The sequence below is a fragment of the Eulemur rufifrons genome, chromosome 19 (assembly GCF_041146395.1).
Source record: "Eulemur rufifrons isolate Redbay chromosome 19, OSU_ERuf_1, whole genome shotgun sequence".
In the NCBI taxonomy this organism is placed as follows: domain Eukaryota; kingdom Metazoa; phylum Chordata; class Mammalia; order Primates; family Lemuridae; genus Eulemur; species Eulemur rufifrons.
In genome coordinates this window covers 72,105,022-72,121,251 of record NC_091001.1, presented here as the reverse complement: position 1 = coordinate 72,121,251, position 16,230 = coordinate 72,105,022, and the positions used below count along the sequence as shown (strand labels likewise).

The 16,230-nt window shown below is 45.6% G+C and overlaps 1 protein-coding gene across 6 annotated transcripts in view; it reads left to right on the top strand.

The window, feature by feature from the left end:
• Positions 1–1,074: 1,074 nt before the first annotated feature.
• Positions 1,075–16,230, top strand: part of CCDC85A (coiled-coil domain containing 85A) — a 182,718-nt gene continuing 167,562 nt past the window's right edge. For 5 of the 6 annotated variants that reach the window (XM_069494572.1, XM_069494570.1, XM_069494569.1 and 2 more), the window contains exons 1-2: positions 1,192–1,967; positions 8,758–9,742. In XM_069494572.1, the coding sequence (XP_069350673.1) occupies positions 1,698–1,967; positions 8,758–9,742 (1,255 nt within the window). In that variant the 5' untranslated portion in view covers positions 1,192–1,697. Of the gene's footprint in view, positions 1,968–8,757; positions 9,743–16,230 lie in introns of all 6 variants that reach the window. The other variant, XM_069494567.1, reaches the window with a different exon arrangement.

The following is a 16,230-nucleotide window of genomic DNA, read 5'->3' as shown; positions in this document are numbered from 1 at the left end:
TCTGATTCAGATCCTCATCCCACCAAATGGAGATGATTCCCTCCGCACCCCGGTTAACTGGCCCCCGGTGGGGCTAGTTCCCTGCAGGCTTCTGGCCCCACCTCCATCCCAGAAATGACACGCTCAGGGCCAAGTGCATCCACTTCTTTAGGCAAAAAGCCTGTTTTCAGCTTGGAGACAATTCCACCTGACTTTACAATTGAGTAGCCCAAAGAGAACCCAGGGACTCAGAGTTCCTCCTCCCAGACATTACCATCACAAAAAGCTGACCCAGTGAACACTTGGCAGCCTGCGGCACAGAGGAAAAGGGAGATCTCCGTGGCTGGCATTTCAGCTTGCCTAAGGGGCCCTGCTTTGCTCTGAGGGGAGGTGACCGTGCTGACCTTAAAATCCAGATCTCAGGAAGCAGGAGATGAAGGTATTCTATTTTCTCCTGAAGGCTTTGATATTTTTCAAATAAAATTTTAAAAGATCTAGTAACTTCCCCTGAAGCTTCTTCACAAAGTAGTAGATTTTTAGAAAAGACAAAGGCCTGGAGGTGGGTGTGGGTGGTCCCTAAAGCTTCTTTTTCCCCTTTTTAGACCATTTGGACTCTTAAGTCCCCTCCCCCACTTTTTTTTTTTTTTTTTGCCAGCGGCCTTTTCTCCCATTCTCCAAAGTAGAAATATCTGATTATTCCTCAGGTCCTGCTACCCCATCTTTCCTGATCCCCAATCTCTCCAGATACCAAGAACCTCTCATTTTGGTTGGCAGCTGTCTCCCCTGCCCGGTGACCAGCCCGGAGTGCGGCAGGCAGAGGAGGGAGCTTCTTCGGCCGCACGGTGGCGCGCGCGCGCCTCCCAAGGCCCGGGCGGCCACAGCTCCGCACCTTCTTCCCCTTCCAGCCCCACCCGCGCCCCGGCTGCTGGAGCAGCCGCGCCCCCAGCCCTCCCGGGCGGGATAGCGGGCAGCGCTCCTCAGGGGCCCCGGCGACGGTCAGGGGGCAGCCGCGTCTGGCCGGGGCAGGAGGTGCTGCCGGCTGCGGGCGGCCGGGGCTCCAGGCTCCTCCTCCAGCCGGTCCTCCACCCTCCACACCTCCTCGGCTCGGCTCTGCAAATCGAAGACTTCCCGGAGCAGCCTCCGAGCGGCGGCGGGAGCAGCGCAGGCCGCCTTCGGGCAGCCGCGGCGGCGTCGCTCGAGCAGCCCCGGGGGGCGCCGCAGAGCCTGGCGCGCCCTACTCGGCTAGGAGAGGAGAGACGCCGGGGGCTGCAGCTGGGCAAGGGGGAGGAAAGTGCGTGTGCGTGCGTGCGTGAGAAAGAAAGAGTGTGGGGGGCGACAGTCTCGAATTAGGGCGGAGGAGAGGGCAGCGGAACCGGGGTGCAGCCCCCTGGGCGGCCTCCGCCTGTCCTCGAGGTTTTCCCGCGGCGGCTCTCGCTCCCCAGCGCCCCTCACCATGGACTTGCGCGGAGTTGGGACCGGCCTTGGCAGCAGCGAGCGGGTGGCTGCCCGGCCCTGGGGGTGCGCGGGCGCGCGCGCGGGGATGGCGAGGTAGGATGGCCGCCCAGCGCGACCCCCGCCGCCCCAACCCAGCGGCCCCTGGGCGGTGCCGCTGAGTCGCCGGAGCGCACAGGGGTGTGGGCGGAGGCAGCCCCGCGCCCGCGCCTTCTGGAGTCGCTTTGCCTCTTCCACCCACTCACACCTGCTACCGCGCGGATACCATGTCGAAGGCGGCCGGAGGCGCGGCGGCGGCGGCGGCGGCGGCAGAAAGTTGTCCCCCAGCCCCGGCTGGGTCGTCCTCAGCCGCCGCCGTGGAGGACCTGTCCAAAGTGTCTGACGAGGAACTGCTGCAGTGGAGCAAGGAGGAGCTGATCCGCTGCCTGCGGCGCGCCGAGGCCGAGAAGGTGAGCGCGATGCTGGACCACAGCAATCTCATCCGCGAGGTGAACCGCCGCCTGCAGCTGCACCTGGGCGAGATCCGCGGGCTCAAGGTGAGCGCGGGGCCAGGCGGGGAGGCTGGGCGCGGCGGGGCGGGGAGCCGGGCGCCCCGGGGAGGTGGGACCAGGCAAACTTTCTCTCCCTCCATCAACAGGTGATCCTCCCCTTTCTCCCAGTCAGCACCCTCTGCCCCCAATCCCCAGCCCTTTGGAAACTTTTCCAAACTTTGGAGGCGTTTACTCCCCTCCTCTTCCCCACACCTGGCGCGCCAGCATCTAGCTCGCTCTCTCTGCGGGTACAGGGGGGAGGACGCCAAGGATGCTGGAAGGCAGAGAGGGAGGTGATGGGCACGTGGAACCTTTAATTTGCCTAGGGAAAATCAGTGCTTTGGAGAGGCGGGTTACAGTCAGTCAGGGGAAGAGGCTAGTGAGGGAGCGAGTCCTGAATGTCTTTGCCTTTGGGCGTCGGTGATAACGGCTGCTCTGGCGCCAGCAGCTCTTCGGCGGGCAGAGGGCGAGGAAAGGGCGCCGCTGCCTGCGACAGGGGCTGGGGTTGGGAGGGGGCGCCACCCTCTGAGCCGGCGTGAGTCACCCGGTGCAGAGTTGCTTAAGCTCTGCCTTCACGTCTTCCACCAACTCCTGTCCTTTCTTTCTCCCCGAGTTTGGATGGCGTCACCTTGAGTTGCCTTACTCCCTCCCTAATTAACCCCTAGTTTGATTTAAATTTTATCCAGCATGGAAGAGGGGGGTGGAGCAAAGGGACTCCGTGCGGAAAGGTGCACGGTTTTGAAAGGGTGCCCCGAGTGTCGGTCAGTGATGCTTTCTTTCTGAGCCAGCCTGCCCTCTGCTATTAGGTAAAGGGGGGAAAGTCCCCCCAAACCCACTAATTTATGTTTCTCCCTGGAGAGCGCCGAGTGTGCGAGCAGCGGGCCCAGCCTGCCAGGTTGCAGCAGACCGGTGGCCGGGAACCGCCCTGCCAGCGTGCACCGCAAACTTCCTCTCCTTCCAGCTTGCGCTGGTGCCTCCTGGTATTCCTTCCTCTCATTGTTCTGCTTTTGTTTATAGGAAGCCAGACACAAATGAAATCACTGCAGGGACTTCAGGGAATAAATTCCCGCAGGCACAAGTTGTTCTTAGCCCCTTTCCACTCTTACCCCACTTCTCAGGCAGTAGAGCTGGTCCTTAATTGCCTCAGCGCTCCAGCTCTGGGATTCTGGGGCAAGGAGTGGGAGGGCGGCAGGCGCAAGGCTTACCTGTGTGCTGGGCCCAGTCCTGCTGGAGATGGCCCCCTTCTGAGGCCCAGACTCACTGTGGTGTAGTCCCTGGAGTGGGTGTAGGTAGGAAGATCCCACAGTCAGAAAAATCCCAAGGCCTGCTCTCTCCTTTGGTTTAATTCATTACTAATGGAGTATTTATCAGGTACCAGGCTCTTTGGGGAACAGAAGAGAAGCAGGCTAGTGCAGTGGGAAGGTGATCTCAGAGGTAGCTTTGAATCTAGAATTCACATTTGCCAGGAGGGTGTGCTTGGGTAATTAATTTCTCAGGTTCTTATTTTATTCATCAATAAAATGCAAATGGCAATAACTATTTCCTAGGGTGTTGTGATAATAAGTTATGATAATGTAGGGGTTTAATACTTGACTACCAAAAATGATAGATATTGTCATCAGGAGAGGACATATAAATAAATGTATAGCAGTGAGTCTCCAGGATCTGGGTTTCTTAGGCAAAGCTGGACAATGGTATTGGTTTGTCGTCCTCCAATTTAAGCTGTTTCCATGATTTGAAACATAATGTGACTTGGAAGAGTTTTTAATTAATCAATTTCTTAAAGATTTTTACAGTATGAGAGCATCGATCTACATAATAGCTCAGAAATACTTGAAAGTTCTTTTAGATCATATGGATTGTGTGCGTGAGGATCTATGTGTGAGTAGGGTAGGGAGCATGAGTGGTGGGGTGCCTGGTCTTCATTTCAGTAGCTCCATTTAGAGAAACAGCTATTTGGGCGGATAAGGACACTTTCACCCAAGTAGGAAAGTCTCCTTGTGGTGTAGATTCATGACTTGACATTAAAAGACTTTCCAGTTCAGCTCCTTATCAAGTTCAGAAATGATGGAGGCTAGTTACTTCCTGATGGAGCTTCTATCCCTACTTTCATGTCACCCCCTGGGCAGCTGCAAGGTGGTTGACCCCAAGACCTCTGGCCTACCCCTCAGAGGTCTGTGGTCTTACTCTGCGGACAGGCCACCCTTCTCCCTTCTCTTCATCATCTTGGCTTGGAGCTTCTTTGGACACCATAGTAATCCATAAATGTGGTTGACTGAATAAATGATAGGTGCATCTATTTATTTTGGATTAACTGGAAGGAAGAAGGAAGAAAGTTTTTTTTTTTTTTTTTTGGTGGGGGGAGGTCTCTGATGGTTTGTCATGCTCATTTGAATACTGTAAATATTGGGTAATTAAAGCCACAATGCTTTTTTTTTTTGAATGCCCCTCTCTGTGAGCTGACTTTGAAACTGCGTCTAAGTATTTTTAAGGCTACTAGATATTTCTGTAGCTGTAGACATGGAAGATGGAAGCACATTTTCTTTTGAGGGGCCTGTGACTGGGTTCCAACACTGTCTAACTTGTTTGTATTTAAACATCTGGGAGGCAGGTCAGTGTTGGGGCGGTGGAAAGATACAGGATTTAGAGTCTAACAAGTAGGGCAGCTTGGGCAAACTGTTAACCTCTCTGAGCCTCAGTTTTCTCACCTGCTCCATGGGGGATTTTTATTCCACATGAGGTTTTATGAGCATTAAATGATATGTACAAGAAACCCCAGTGAGGTTAGATAACTTTCTGAAGGACACACAGACTTAGTGTTCAAAATAGGCTTTCTTTTCTTTTGGCTTGTTGACATTCTTTGTTTAGCATGTATGGTCCTGAGAGGAGTAGAGAAAGGAGATTCTGGTTAAGATCTCTTGTGTTGTAAGGAACGAGATTCCTGAGAACCGTGTCTTTGGACTGCTGAGTATATACCAACACTCAGGCTGTTCTGTCTCAGTATCCCGGTGGAAGCTAATTTTGGGGAATTGAATCTCTGAGATTTGTTATCTACATTACATTAATTTCCCTCCTTGCTCCCTAACACACCAACCTCCCACCCTGCAATGAAGAAAAAGAATGAATTAAAACAATTCTTCTTTAACCATAGATACAGTACTTGATAGTCTGCAGGCACAAGATTGAAATTCTGGGTGGTATTCTATGAGATGTATTTAAACTTTTAAAAGTCTACTTTATACACTTGTATAACATCTGGTGGCCTGTGGCAATGTTAAAAAGACACTTGGACTTTCTTTTTCAAAACACTAAGTCTTAATGAGGCAAATTTGAAGAAGGTGGCTCACAAGATTATGATCAAGTTGGTTGGTTCCTTATTCATAAAAAAACCAATAGTAGGAAGAAGGAACTGTGATAAAGAAAAGTGAATGGCCCAATACCCACTCCTGTCTACTTCATCTGGAATGCTGAGAAGTATATGTTTCACTTCCTTTGGAAAGCACATTAACTTTGTGAAGCTCAGGTTGGCACCAGTCCTGTTTGCTTTCCAGTTTTGGAGAAATCAGGAATAGCTATAGGACAGTCAAAGGGAAGTACTTCCAGATGGAAGTTCATTTGGATGAAAAAATAATGACTTGAGCTTTCTATCAAATGCCAGGATTAAACAAAATGTTGAATAACTTTTGAAGCTTAGATGAATTTTGTTTAGTAGTATTTTCTCCAAATATCTACAACTTCTGATTTCCTCTAAAGTATCAGTATCAAGGGATAATTTATTCTCTTACTACTATAGATTCCAACATAGCAGGGGCTTGCTGAAAACAATAATAAGAAATCCTTTCTCAGTAGCTATAGCTGTAGCTTGTTTTGTGCATAAACACATATTAAGTGTCCATTGTATGCAAGGCATGATGCCAAGTATGTTACATATTAACAGAAAGACTTCTAGAATGGACTCTGCCCTCTAGAAGCTAAGATATCTACATTAGAAAGGAGAAAAAATTGATGCTTAATCAGTATTCTAGCTGATGTGTGACACAGGCCTTAAGCAGTGAGTGGGAAGGTTATTTCATTCATTCATTCATGGGTGCTCTTCTATGCTGGGGAGACTTCTCAGGGGAATCTCTCCTCTCAGGTAAGTTTACATGGGGGAGAAGACGATATTGTCTAGTTGGAATGCCCAGACATAATCACAGCTCATGATTAGCTGACAGGCCGCTAAAGGTGGAAAGGCAGGGGAAAGCCTTTCTGGCCTGGCCAGGGAGTTTATTCATTTTCTCCAGGAAAGGGGAGGTGATGGGGGTTGGTAAGCAGGAGGGGCAAAACATGCAGTGAGTGTTTGTGAAGATCAGTCTGGCTGATTTTGGATTGGAGGGGGTGAGGAAGGTAGAGGGTAGGGCAGACCCAGCGGGAAGGCTGGGTGGGGGGGTTCTGGCAAAGGTCAGGCCCGACGTCAGAGGGTGGCAGTGAGAAGGAAAAGGAAGAGGTCGGTATTAGAAACAAGGGAACAGAGTTGTTGTTGGTTATGCCAAGAGTCAGAACTGGAAGTGAAAACTAAGCTGCACAGGCTTCCTCCTCAGGCCCCACATTTACTCCCATCTTAGGCCTCATGGCCGTCAGGAAGTGAAGGAAGTGGTTAGCAGATGTTTCATACGTTACCTTCCAGTCAGTATCAGGGGCAGTGTTGGAATCAACCTGAGTTTAAGAGAAGTCAGTCCCCTTTCTGAGTACCTCAGGTTCTGGGCTGGATGATGGCTTCACAAGACCAGAGATTTTCAGGCTTTGTTAAGCAGAGGAAATAGCCCCATAACTGCCTGTTTCATCCCGACCAAACCACGGTGCTTCAGGAAACAGTGGGCCCCTTGACTACATGTGCGAATAGAGACTAAGTGGGGACTTGACCACGTATTTTAATAATTCCTTGGTTTCAGGTATCTACAGTGGAGGTTCTGTGTTCTGGATATACAGAAGTGAGTAGAATAGATGAAGTCTCCATTCTTATGACTCTGGTGAGGAAGTAGACTTGAACTGACAGGCACACTCATATGTATGTGGTTGTAAATTGTAATAAATATAACAGAGGAAAAGGTTGACGGGTGATGGTAGAGCACAGAAGTGGGCCTTCTTTGCATTGGGGGTGGACTGCCTTTAGAACAGCTTCTGTGGGGAAGTGACTTATAAAATGAGACCTGATGGTTGTGTAGAAGGCTGGGGAAGGCATTCCAGGTAAAGAGGGGAAGGGCTTGCCCCTTGAGGACCTGGAACAAGGCCAGGGTTGGTGGTGCTCCGTGCACGATGGGGAGAGGGTGTTGCCACCTTCTCCACTGCTATCGTGAGACCAAGCCACCATCATCTCCCTCTACCTGGACCAGCCCAGTAGCCTCCTAGCTGGTCTTGCAGCTTCCACCTTATCCTGACTCCTTCCTTTCCTCCCCGTCAACTGCAGCCAGTCTTGGTAGACTTGCTCACTGTGCTTTAGGCACCACGCTGGCCTCTCTCTAACTTGAGCTCTTGCTCTCACACTTGTCTCAGCTTGTATACTTGCCCTTTCTCTGCCTGGGATCATCTTCACTCAAGTGTTTGCTTCTTAATTTCACCCAAGTCTCTGTTCAAATGTTTCTCTTTTCTGCAGAAGTACCTTCTCTTGCAAAATAGTGTTCTTTAACCTGCTTTAGTTTTCTCTCCAGAACTTTGCACTGCATGACATTATGTTCTATACTTGCTTTTTGCCATTCTTTTCCACCAAAATGAAAGCTGTAGGATGTCAAGGTCTTTGCTATAGCAACTGATAGATCCCTAGCACCTGGATGGTATCTGGCACATAATAGATGCTTATTAAATATTTGTGAATGAACAAATGAATCATCATTCATGCTGGAGATGTAGACTGAGTGAGAGCATTTGGGGCCTGTGACACTTGAAGGATTTTGCACCTTATCTTAAGGGCAGGGGGATGCTATTAAAGGGTTTTAAACATGTAAGTAATAAGATGAACTTAATTTTGGAGGCAGAGCTCCAAAGACTGTTTGGCTCAGAAGTAGAAGGTGAGGGAGGAGATGCCAGGGATAACCTCAGGTTCTTATAAAGAGCAATGGGACAAGTGGAGGTGGCATTTGCAGGGAGATGCAAATGGGGAGGGGGATTTGAGTATCAAGGGCTCAGTGTTGCTTGTGTTAGGTGGGATGCCTGGGAGACAAGATGTCCAGGTGGGTGTGGCACATGGGGTTGGATGTGCAGGAGTGAAATGCCACTAGGGGGCAACTGTGCATTTCCCTAGTGGCGGTGGGGGGCAGCTGCTCATCCTTGTCAGGGCTAAAATACTAAGCAGTGGTGTTGTTTGCTCTATTGAAAGGTCTGTTGCCTCGGATCTTTTAAGCATTCACAGGTCATGAACAGCCATCTTTCTTTCTCCAGGGTGGGGCAGGGGAGCCTTGTTTTTCTACTGACTGATTTCTTGGTAATTAACTGGCTGCTCCTTCTCCCTAAATATTGACTGGGTGACCTTGGACAAGTGAAGCTTTGAGAGGTCCAGTTTCCCCTTCTGTAAAAGAACCTTAATAATTATTATTCCCTAAGGTTTTGGTGAAAATTAGATGAGACAATGCAAGTAAAGTATTATGCAGGGAACATAAGCGATACCTGTTATTTTTACTTTTTATGGATAGCTACAAGTCTTCATCCTGCCCTAATCTCACAGGGAATTCACCAGTTCCAGGCACTCCTGCTCCCAGGAAGGCTTAGCCTGATGACGCCTGATGTATGTATGTCCCTTGAATGGTTGCATCTCTCTTTTCAGGATATCAACCAGAAACTCCAGGAGGACAACCAGGAACTGAGGGACCTCTGCTGTTTCCTGGATGATGACCGGCAGAAAGGCAAGAGGGTGTCCCGGGAGTGGCAGAGACTGGGCCGCTACACGGCCGGGGTGATGCACAAGGAAGTGGCCTTATACCTGCAGAAGCTGAAGGAGCTGGAGGTGAAGCAGGAGGAGGTGGTGAAGGAGAACATGGAGCTCAAGGAGCTGTGTGTGCTGCTGGATGAGGAGAAGGGCACGGGCTGTGCCGGCAGCCGCTGTTCCATCGACAGCCAGGCCAGCCTGTGCCAGCTTGCTGCCTCCACCGCGCCCTATGTGCGGGATGTGGGTGACGGCAGCAGCACCTCCAGCACCGGCAGCACCGACAGCCCCGACCACCACAAGCACCACGTGAGCAGTGGCAGCCCCGAGCACCTGCAGAAGCCCCGGAGCGAGGGCAGCCCGGAGCACTCCAAGCACAGGAGCGCCAGCCCTGAGCATCTCCAGAAACCCAGGGCCTCTGGGACCCCAGATCACCCAAAAGCACTCAAAGGACCCAGTCCAGAGCACCACAAACCCTTGTGCAAGGGCAGCCCTGAGCAGCAGAGGCACCCGCACCCAGGGAGCAGCCCAGAAACGCTGCCCAAGCACGTGCTGAGTGGGAGCCCCGAACACTTCCAGAAGCACCGGTCAGGGGGCAGCCCTGAACACACCAGGCACAGTGGAGGGAGCCCGGAGCATCTTCAGAAACATGCCCTCGGGGGGAGCCTGGAGCATCTCCCGAGAGCCAGGGGGACCAGCCCCGAGCACCTCAAGCAGCATTATGGAGGTAGCCCTGATCACAAACATGGAGGAGGCGGCAGCAGTGGAGGAGGTGGCGGTGGAGGAGGCGGAGGCGGCGGTGGAGGCAGCAGGGAGGGTACCCTTAGACGGCAGGCGCAAGAGGACGCTTCACCCCATCACCGGAATGTGTACAGTGGCATAAACGGTGGGTCAGTACGTGCTGGGGAGCTGCTTTGGTTGGGTCAACTCAGTAGAGGGTTCTGAGTTAGGAAGAGCTCTCCAGCCCTATAAAAAAGTGCAGGTGCCGACTAGGGAGTGGGTTGGGGAAAGAAGCAAACATTTGACTCAAAATCATGATGTGTGTTTCTTCCCGTGGATCTGCTTTTATTTTATGTAGTTACTAGCCAAGTAATCCTGCAAAGGTTGAGAGTGAAGGGTTATAGGAGAGAGAGAAACAATAATTCCTTAGGACCCTGAGTTGTTAGGGTGAAATCTGTGGGTACTGCAGCTAAAATAATAGAACCATTCTAGGATTCTTTCAGCTTGAACTTGAGCATGTTCCTGTTTGTGTGTTGTTTCCTAGTAGGGCTCGCTCCTGGAATGGTGACCAAAAGGTTTTGAATCTGGTTAATAGCTTAGGAGCAGGAAGAGATGAGTATTTATTTTGAAAACAATGACATTAAAAAGGAAATATGGTGTCCCTAAACAGGCTTGATGCTGGTTTGCCTGAATGCTTGTAAATAGGCCTTACTTTACCTTGAAGATTTTTTCCATTGTGTTGGGGGCCTGAATCTGTGACTTTTCTTTGCATTTATTAATAAACGCATCAACTGATTCCCTTTTCAGTCAAAACTCACCAACCCTCTCCTGAAACTCCCTTAAGCATATTCTGAAGAGTATGCTCTTTTACATCACAGGAGTCATCTTTCCTGGTCATTTAAACGTACCTCTTTAAAATGTACAGATGTGTTTGGACACTCCTTTGGTTTCCAAAGCATAGCATCTGCATTTGCTGAAGTGGCTCTAATCCTGAGGTTTTAAACCTTTTGGAAGAGGCTTAATTTTTTGCATCTTGGTTCTGAAACCACATTAAACTTAAGAGAGAAAGAAATCATTTCTTAAAGAAAAAAAAAAAAAAACCCAACCCCCTACAATCCTTTTATGTTACTCGTGGTTGAGTTGGAGCTAAAATGATTGATTTTATAGACTGAGAGTTTTTTTCCATTCAAATGTCTGAGGTTTTTCACTTTATTTGAAATGTGCTCTGGAGTCTGTGTGCAGCCAGATCCTAGTAGTAGAGGAGGCTGCCAATTTTAGCAGTGACACGAAGGGGTAAATTTTCAATATTGTATTTGGGGATTTACCTGTTGGATTCCATTTCATCTTAATTCCTTTCTCATAGTGCTGGAAATTGACTCCTGAAGCTTGGCTTCTAATTCTTCCTATGTTCTTTTAAGCGCAAATGGAAATAGAAAGGGTGGGGAAGATGGGAAGCTGCTGCTTTCTCAGTTTGTGTTGGGAGGTGGGCACCGGGAGAAGCCAATACACCTGTCATGTTGAGGCCTTCGGCTGGTGCCTTTCCAAGTTGATTGAATCTTCACTCTTTTCATGGGCAATAGAGATGCTGCCATGATTGCTGTAGGCAGCCTTGGCTACCCAGTTCTCTACAAGAGATAAAAGTCATTTAAAAACAAAATTTGGTTGTGTTACTATCACGAGATGGGCCATTGGCCATGAAGCTTGACTTTGGTGCGGAGTACTGGTTTAATGGGAAGGTGAAGATAATGACTATTCCATTTCTTGATTACTTTTTAATGAGCTTGAGAAGTAAATGTGTTCACTATGATAAGGAAATTTTGTTTCTTAAACTAAAAAGAAAATACTTAGGGGCACGTGGTTCATTCACTCACAAAACAATTCTTTACAAAAGGGATCCTTTACATAAAGAACTCCTCTAGTTTAATCAATGTGTGATTTAACTTACAAGAAAAGTGTTGAGATGCAACTTTTAAACAATACTTTGCATAAAGTAAGGTGTATCTTTAAGTAAAGATGGCTATTATATCATGGCATATTGCCTGGATTCAGATAAACTTAGTGGGTTGGGAAAATGTTTTAAAAAATTTAGTTAAAAATTTGGTGTAACATAAATTATCATAGAATGGTACTGTAGTTCAATTCTTGTGTCTACTTCAAGTTTTCTCATTCTTAAGTGACAGATCTGCTGACAGTTGATATCCTCACCGGAGTGTATTTGTAGTACATTTGCATTGCATTTTTATTTCAGTAATTAATTGGAAAATGAAGTGGCACAAAGAAATGTTTATGGATCATCAGCCTATAAACATGGGCATTGGTAGCTTGTATTTATCCTGCCATTACAAATTAATTTTTGATATGGATGGCAAGACATGCTTTTTCATATTTTTAAATCCCCACACAATTTGTTTGAATCATTGGTGTTTGAAGAGATAGGAACCAGTTGTGAGGCTAATCCCAAATTGCAGATTTGCTGAGTCATTTCCAGAGTCATTCTGTTGGGGGTTGGTGTGAAATATGAGTGTTTTGGATGAGCACTTGGATATTTTTGCATGAACAGGAAGCAGTGAAAGCACTTGGGAAGTGGGTATGCATTATGGCCGACTGAAACAGAGATGAAGTATATACTGGCAGGATATTTATTGTACTACCTGTAAGGATATGCATTCCCTCCAAAAACACACAAATGTGCACACTGAGGGAACCCTCACTGAAAAAGATTGCTGTTTAAGTTGACTGTGCCTTGGCATCTTTAAATCTTCTTGTGCTTTCAGTTACAAACTCAGTGGATAAAATAGTTGAACTTGATGTCTAAGAGCTTCCTTTGGTTGAAACAGTTGGTTTAACCTTCAACTGGAATGAAAATATGAATTGTAGGTTTTTTTTTCTGTCTCAAATATTTCTAAGCCTGTATAACCATTTCTTAATTAGTAGCTGATCAGAAAACAATGAAAGTAAAAACAAACACAAGAAAAATCCTCCAAACTTAACAAAACCTTCATGAATGTGTTTATTTCTTTAGAAGTTATTATTCAACTATGTCTTTTCAGTTTGAAGACAGTTCCATTTTCAAATAGAAAGTAAATTCAACACTTATCACATCTAGACATTGAGGCATTTGCCCATTCATGCAAGTTGCTTGCTGTAGTCCAGATTTGTAGATTAAGTAATTGAATAGTCACTTCTATAAATGTTCATAAACTGGCAGCCTCAGTTATTGAGAATGGGGGTTTCACTTACCTGATTCCATTGAAATCCAAGTTTGGGTGGAACTTTCTTAGGTGAAAGTGTTTCCTTCTACAATGAAACTGAGGAGTTTTGCTTTCAGATACCAGCTGGCAGATCTTTGCTTTCAAACAGGTAACTGTTTTAGCCCAGGTCATGGATGTCTTGGATGATTAAAGTTCTTCAATAGCTCTGTTTTTTGTTGACCTTCCAGACAGAGATGATTCTGATGATCAGAGACCCTTACAAGTAGTTTACCTGTTGGACATTATAAATCCAGATGAAAAAGTAGTAAAAATAGTTGGATTTTAATTCTAGAGACATGTATTGCTGGTTACCAGCAAATGAGAAGGAATAAATAGAAGAAGCAGTTGTCTTCATTTTATTGTTTATCCTCTTCCTTCTTTTTTTTTTTTTAAAAAGGGCTGTTTAATTATTCTGGTTGCTGTGATTCCCTTTGCCTTTTTTTGAGCAAGTTCCAGTGAACAATAGCTTTGTGTCCTCGTTCAACGTCATCCTGGCCAATGAGAGCACACATGAGGGAATCATTGACTTGTGTTAAAAAAGGTCTGTTTAGGACTACTTTGGCCTTGCTAGATGGAGTGTCAGGGTTATAAGTCTTCATCCAGAAAGCTTCTTATTGGTTCTTTTCTTCTTTTGTGAGCATATCTCTAGAGATGGAAAGAGCAGGCTGTTTCTCTCAACAACTCTTCGTCCAATTCAGGTTTTCTTAACAGTGTTGCTATTGACATTTTGGACCAGATAATTCTTTGTTGTGAGGTGCTGCCTTATGTGTTTTAGGAGGTTTAACAGCATCCCTGGGCTCTACCCACGGACACCTTCCCAATTGTGACAAAAATGTCTCCAGACACTGCCAAATGTTCCCAGGTGGGGTGTAGGCAAAATTGCTCCTGGTTCAAAACAACTGCTTTAGAACAGTGGTTTTTACTCTGGCTGCAGTTTAAAATCACTGTGGTAGCTTTGAAAAAATAGCAGTGCCTGAGCCCAGCATTTAGAGATGCAAATTGAGTTCATCTGGCACTTTGCAAAAAAAAAAAAAAAAAAAAAAAAAAAAAAAGGAGAGATCCTCAGGTGATTCTAATAAGCAGACCAGGTGGATACCACTGCCCTTAAATGAGTGACTCGTGCGTAAGATGGGTTGATGTGCGTGAAGGTTTCAAACACCCCAGCTTCCTGGGAAGAAGAAAGTTAACTTCTCTTTCTTTGTTGAACTCTAGGACTGAGAAGGACTGGCCCCAGCTGTTACTGTAAAACTTCACCCCCTCTCAACTCTAGACCAAGGTTATCTAATAACACATTACTCTGGGATATGGTTGAAAATTTTCATTTTTGATGGCTCAAGTGGTTAGGTTAATTCGATGAAGCTCTGACATATGTGTAGGTTCATGACTGCTTTACTTTTTAAATCCTTCACATCCAGACAGAAAAAGAAATATCTATTTATGGTGGATATCGGTGGCACATGTAGATCGTACACGGCCTGCAATGCTAATGACTATTTCCCACAGGAGCATACTGCATTGCAAATCTCCCATTTTATAGCTTTTACCCTGAGTTTTAAGACTGCTCCTTATTCTCTGTTGAGGTTATTAACGAGTAAATGAAAAATGCTGGTAACACAAAGTGGCCTTGTCTATGAGGGGCGAGATAACCTGTGTGTGGAAGAGCCCAGCAGGATTTCTCTGAAGCTAGATTGTGTGTGAATTAAGTAGTGTGCACTTTAACATGAATAACTGCTCTCATAAATCTTTTATTTTGCTTAGGAAAAGTCAGAACATCCCTTACAGATGATTTTGGACAATAGAAATTGAGTACCTTTTGGAAGAAAAGTTTCAACAGTTACCGTTATAGAATACTAGAACTGATTTTAATTGAGGTCCTCTGAGTGTGGAAATATTGTGTGAACTGACACATGGATGGTTAAAGTAATAGATAATGGTTTTTGTTCTTTAGGCTGCAATACAATAATTTGGTAACATTTGATAGGACATCAGCTTAAGAAATTCTGAAAAGTAGAATTGATTTCTTAGACCATACTTGGATGTGCAAAGCAAATTGCATCTATCATAAGAATACATTTTGACTTAATGACATAGCTTAATATTGGAAATGTGGTTTATTTTAAGAAAATTGCAAAATATCTGAGAGGTGAAATATTGAAAAACCTACATGGCTTAGAAAGGTATTTACTAGTACGATGTAAAATGCTTTAAATTTAGGGGGTCATTTTCCTCTTTTCCCTAAAGATTGCCTATCAATGTTGTGCATATATAGTTATATACATTTTAGGAATTTTAATATTGCATCTGAATAATGGCACGCATTCAGTTGGTTCTGTCTGGTCAAACAAATCTGGCATTCAGTCACATAAGTTTGCTGCCATGAAATAAATCAAGGATTTCTTTCAACTGATTAGTATCCTATCCTTTACGCCCACTTGGAATCATTTAAATGTTTATATGTTCTGGCTCATCACAGCTTTTCAGAAGATAAAATAGAAAAAATGTGATCATTGAATTAGTGATGCATTTATCATCTCATTTTAACTGAAATAGTTTAGAACAAAGCATGTGGAAGTGAAAAGCTATGGTGAGTTATTCCACCTCATTAGGTAACAACTTTTTACAAGTGTCAAATGAATATGGATACATGAATACATATTCATAAATACATGAATAAGTGAATACAATACAAATACAAAATGTGTAAGACTACATACATTTATTCTTAGTAATGATAGACGATTCTGGAGGCATGGATGTTAGGGATCTTAGTTAAAAAATAAGAGCATGTTCAGAAATAAGAGTGTGAAGTCAAACTTTGCCAAGCATTAAGAAAATAATGATAATATTTTACTTGGATAGCCCTGTTGGGCCAGTGTGTGGGTAGAGTAAGTTTTCCAGACTGAAATTTATGACCTTAGACTCTAAAACTTCTCAAATTTTGGCCACTTACTTCCGATGGTTGGAGATAAGACTGTGGGTCCCTACATTAAATGGCCCTGGATGGGTATTCTTCTTCTTTTTAATATCTTGTTTTTAAAGAAAGATTTCCATTCACTTCTGGTATCACCATGCTGTCATCAACACCGCTTTCTGTCCTCAGGCCTGACTTTAACTCATTTTCTTGTTTCTAAATTCTGTTTTGCTATATCTCATGGCTGGTCATAGCTTAGCAAAGTGGATAATCACACTGCTTAGAATTGTGTTTAAGCATAAATAACCTTGAGGTGCCCTTTTATGTGTAAAGTACATGAGCTTTAATGCATAATCTATTTGTCATCTATAAGTGTTTTGGCTTTCAAGTTTCATTTTTGCTTATTTTCTGGGTCTCAACTGCATTTCAGATAATTGAGAGGGTGCATTTCTTTAATATTATAAGAACTCAAATATATGCTTCTTGGATACT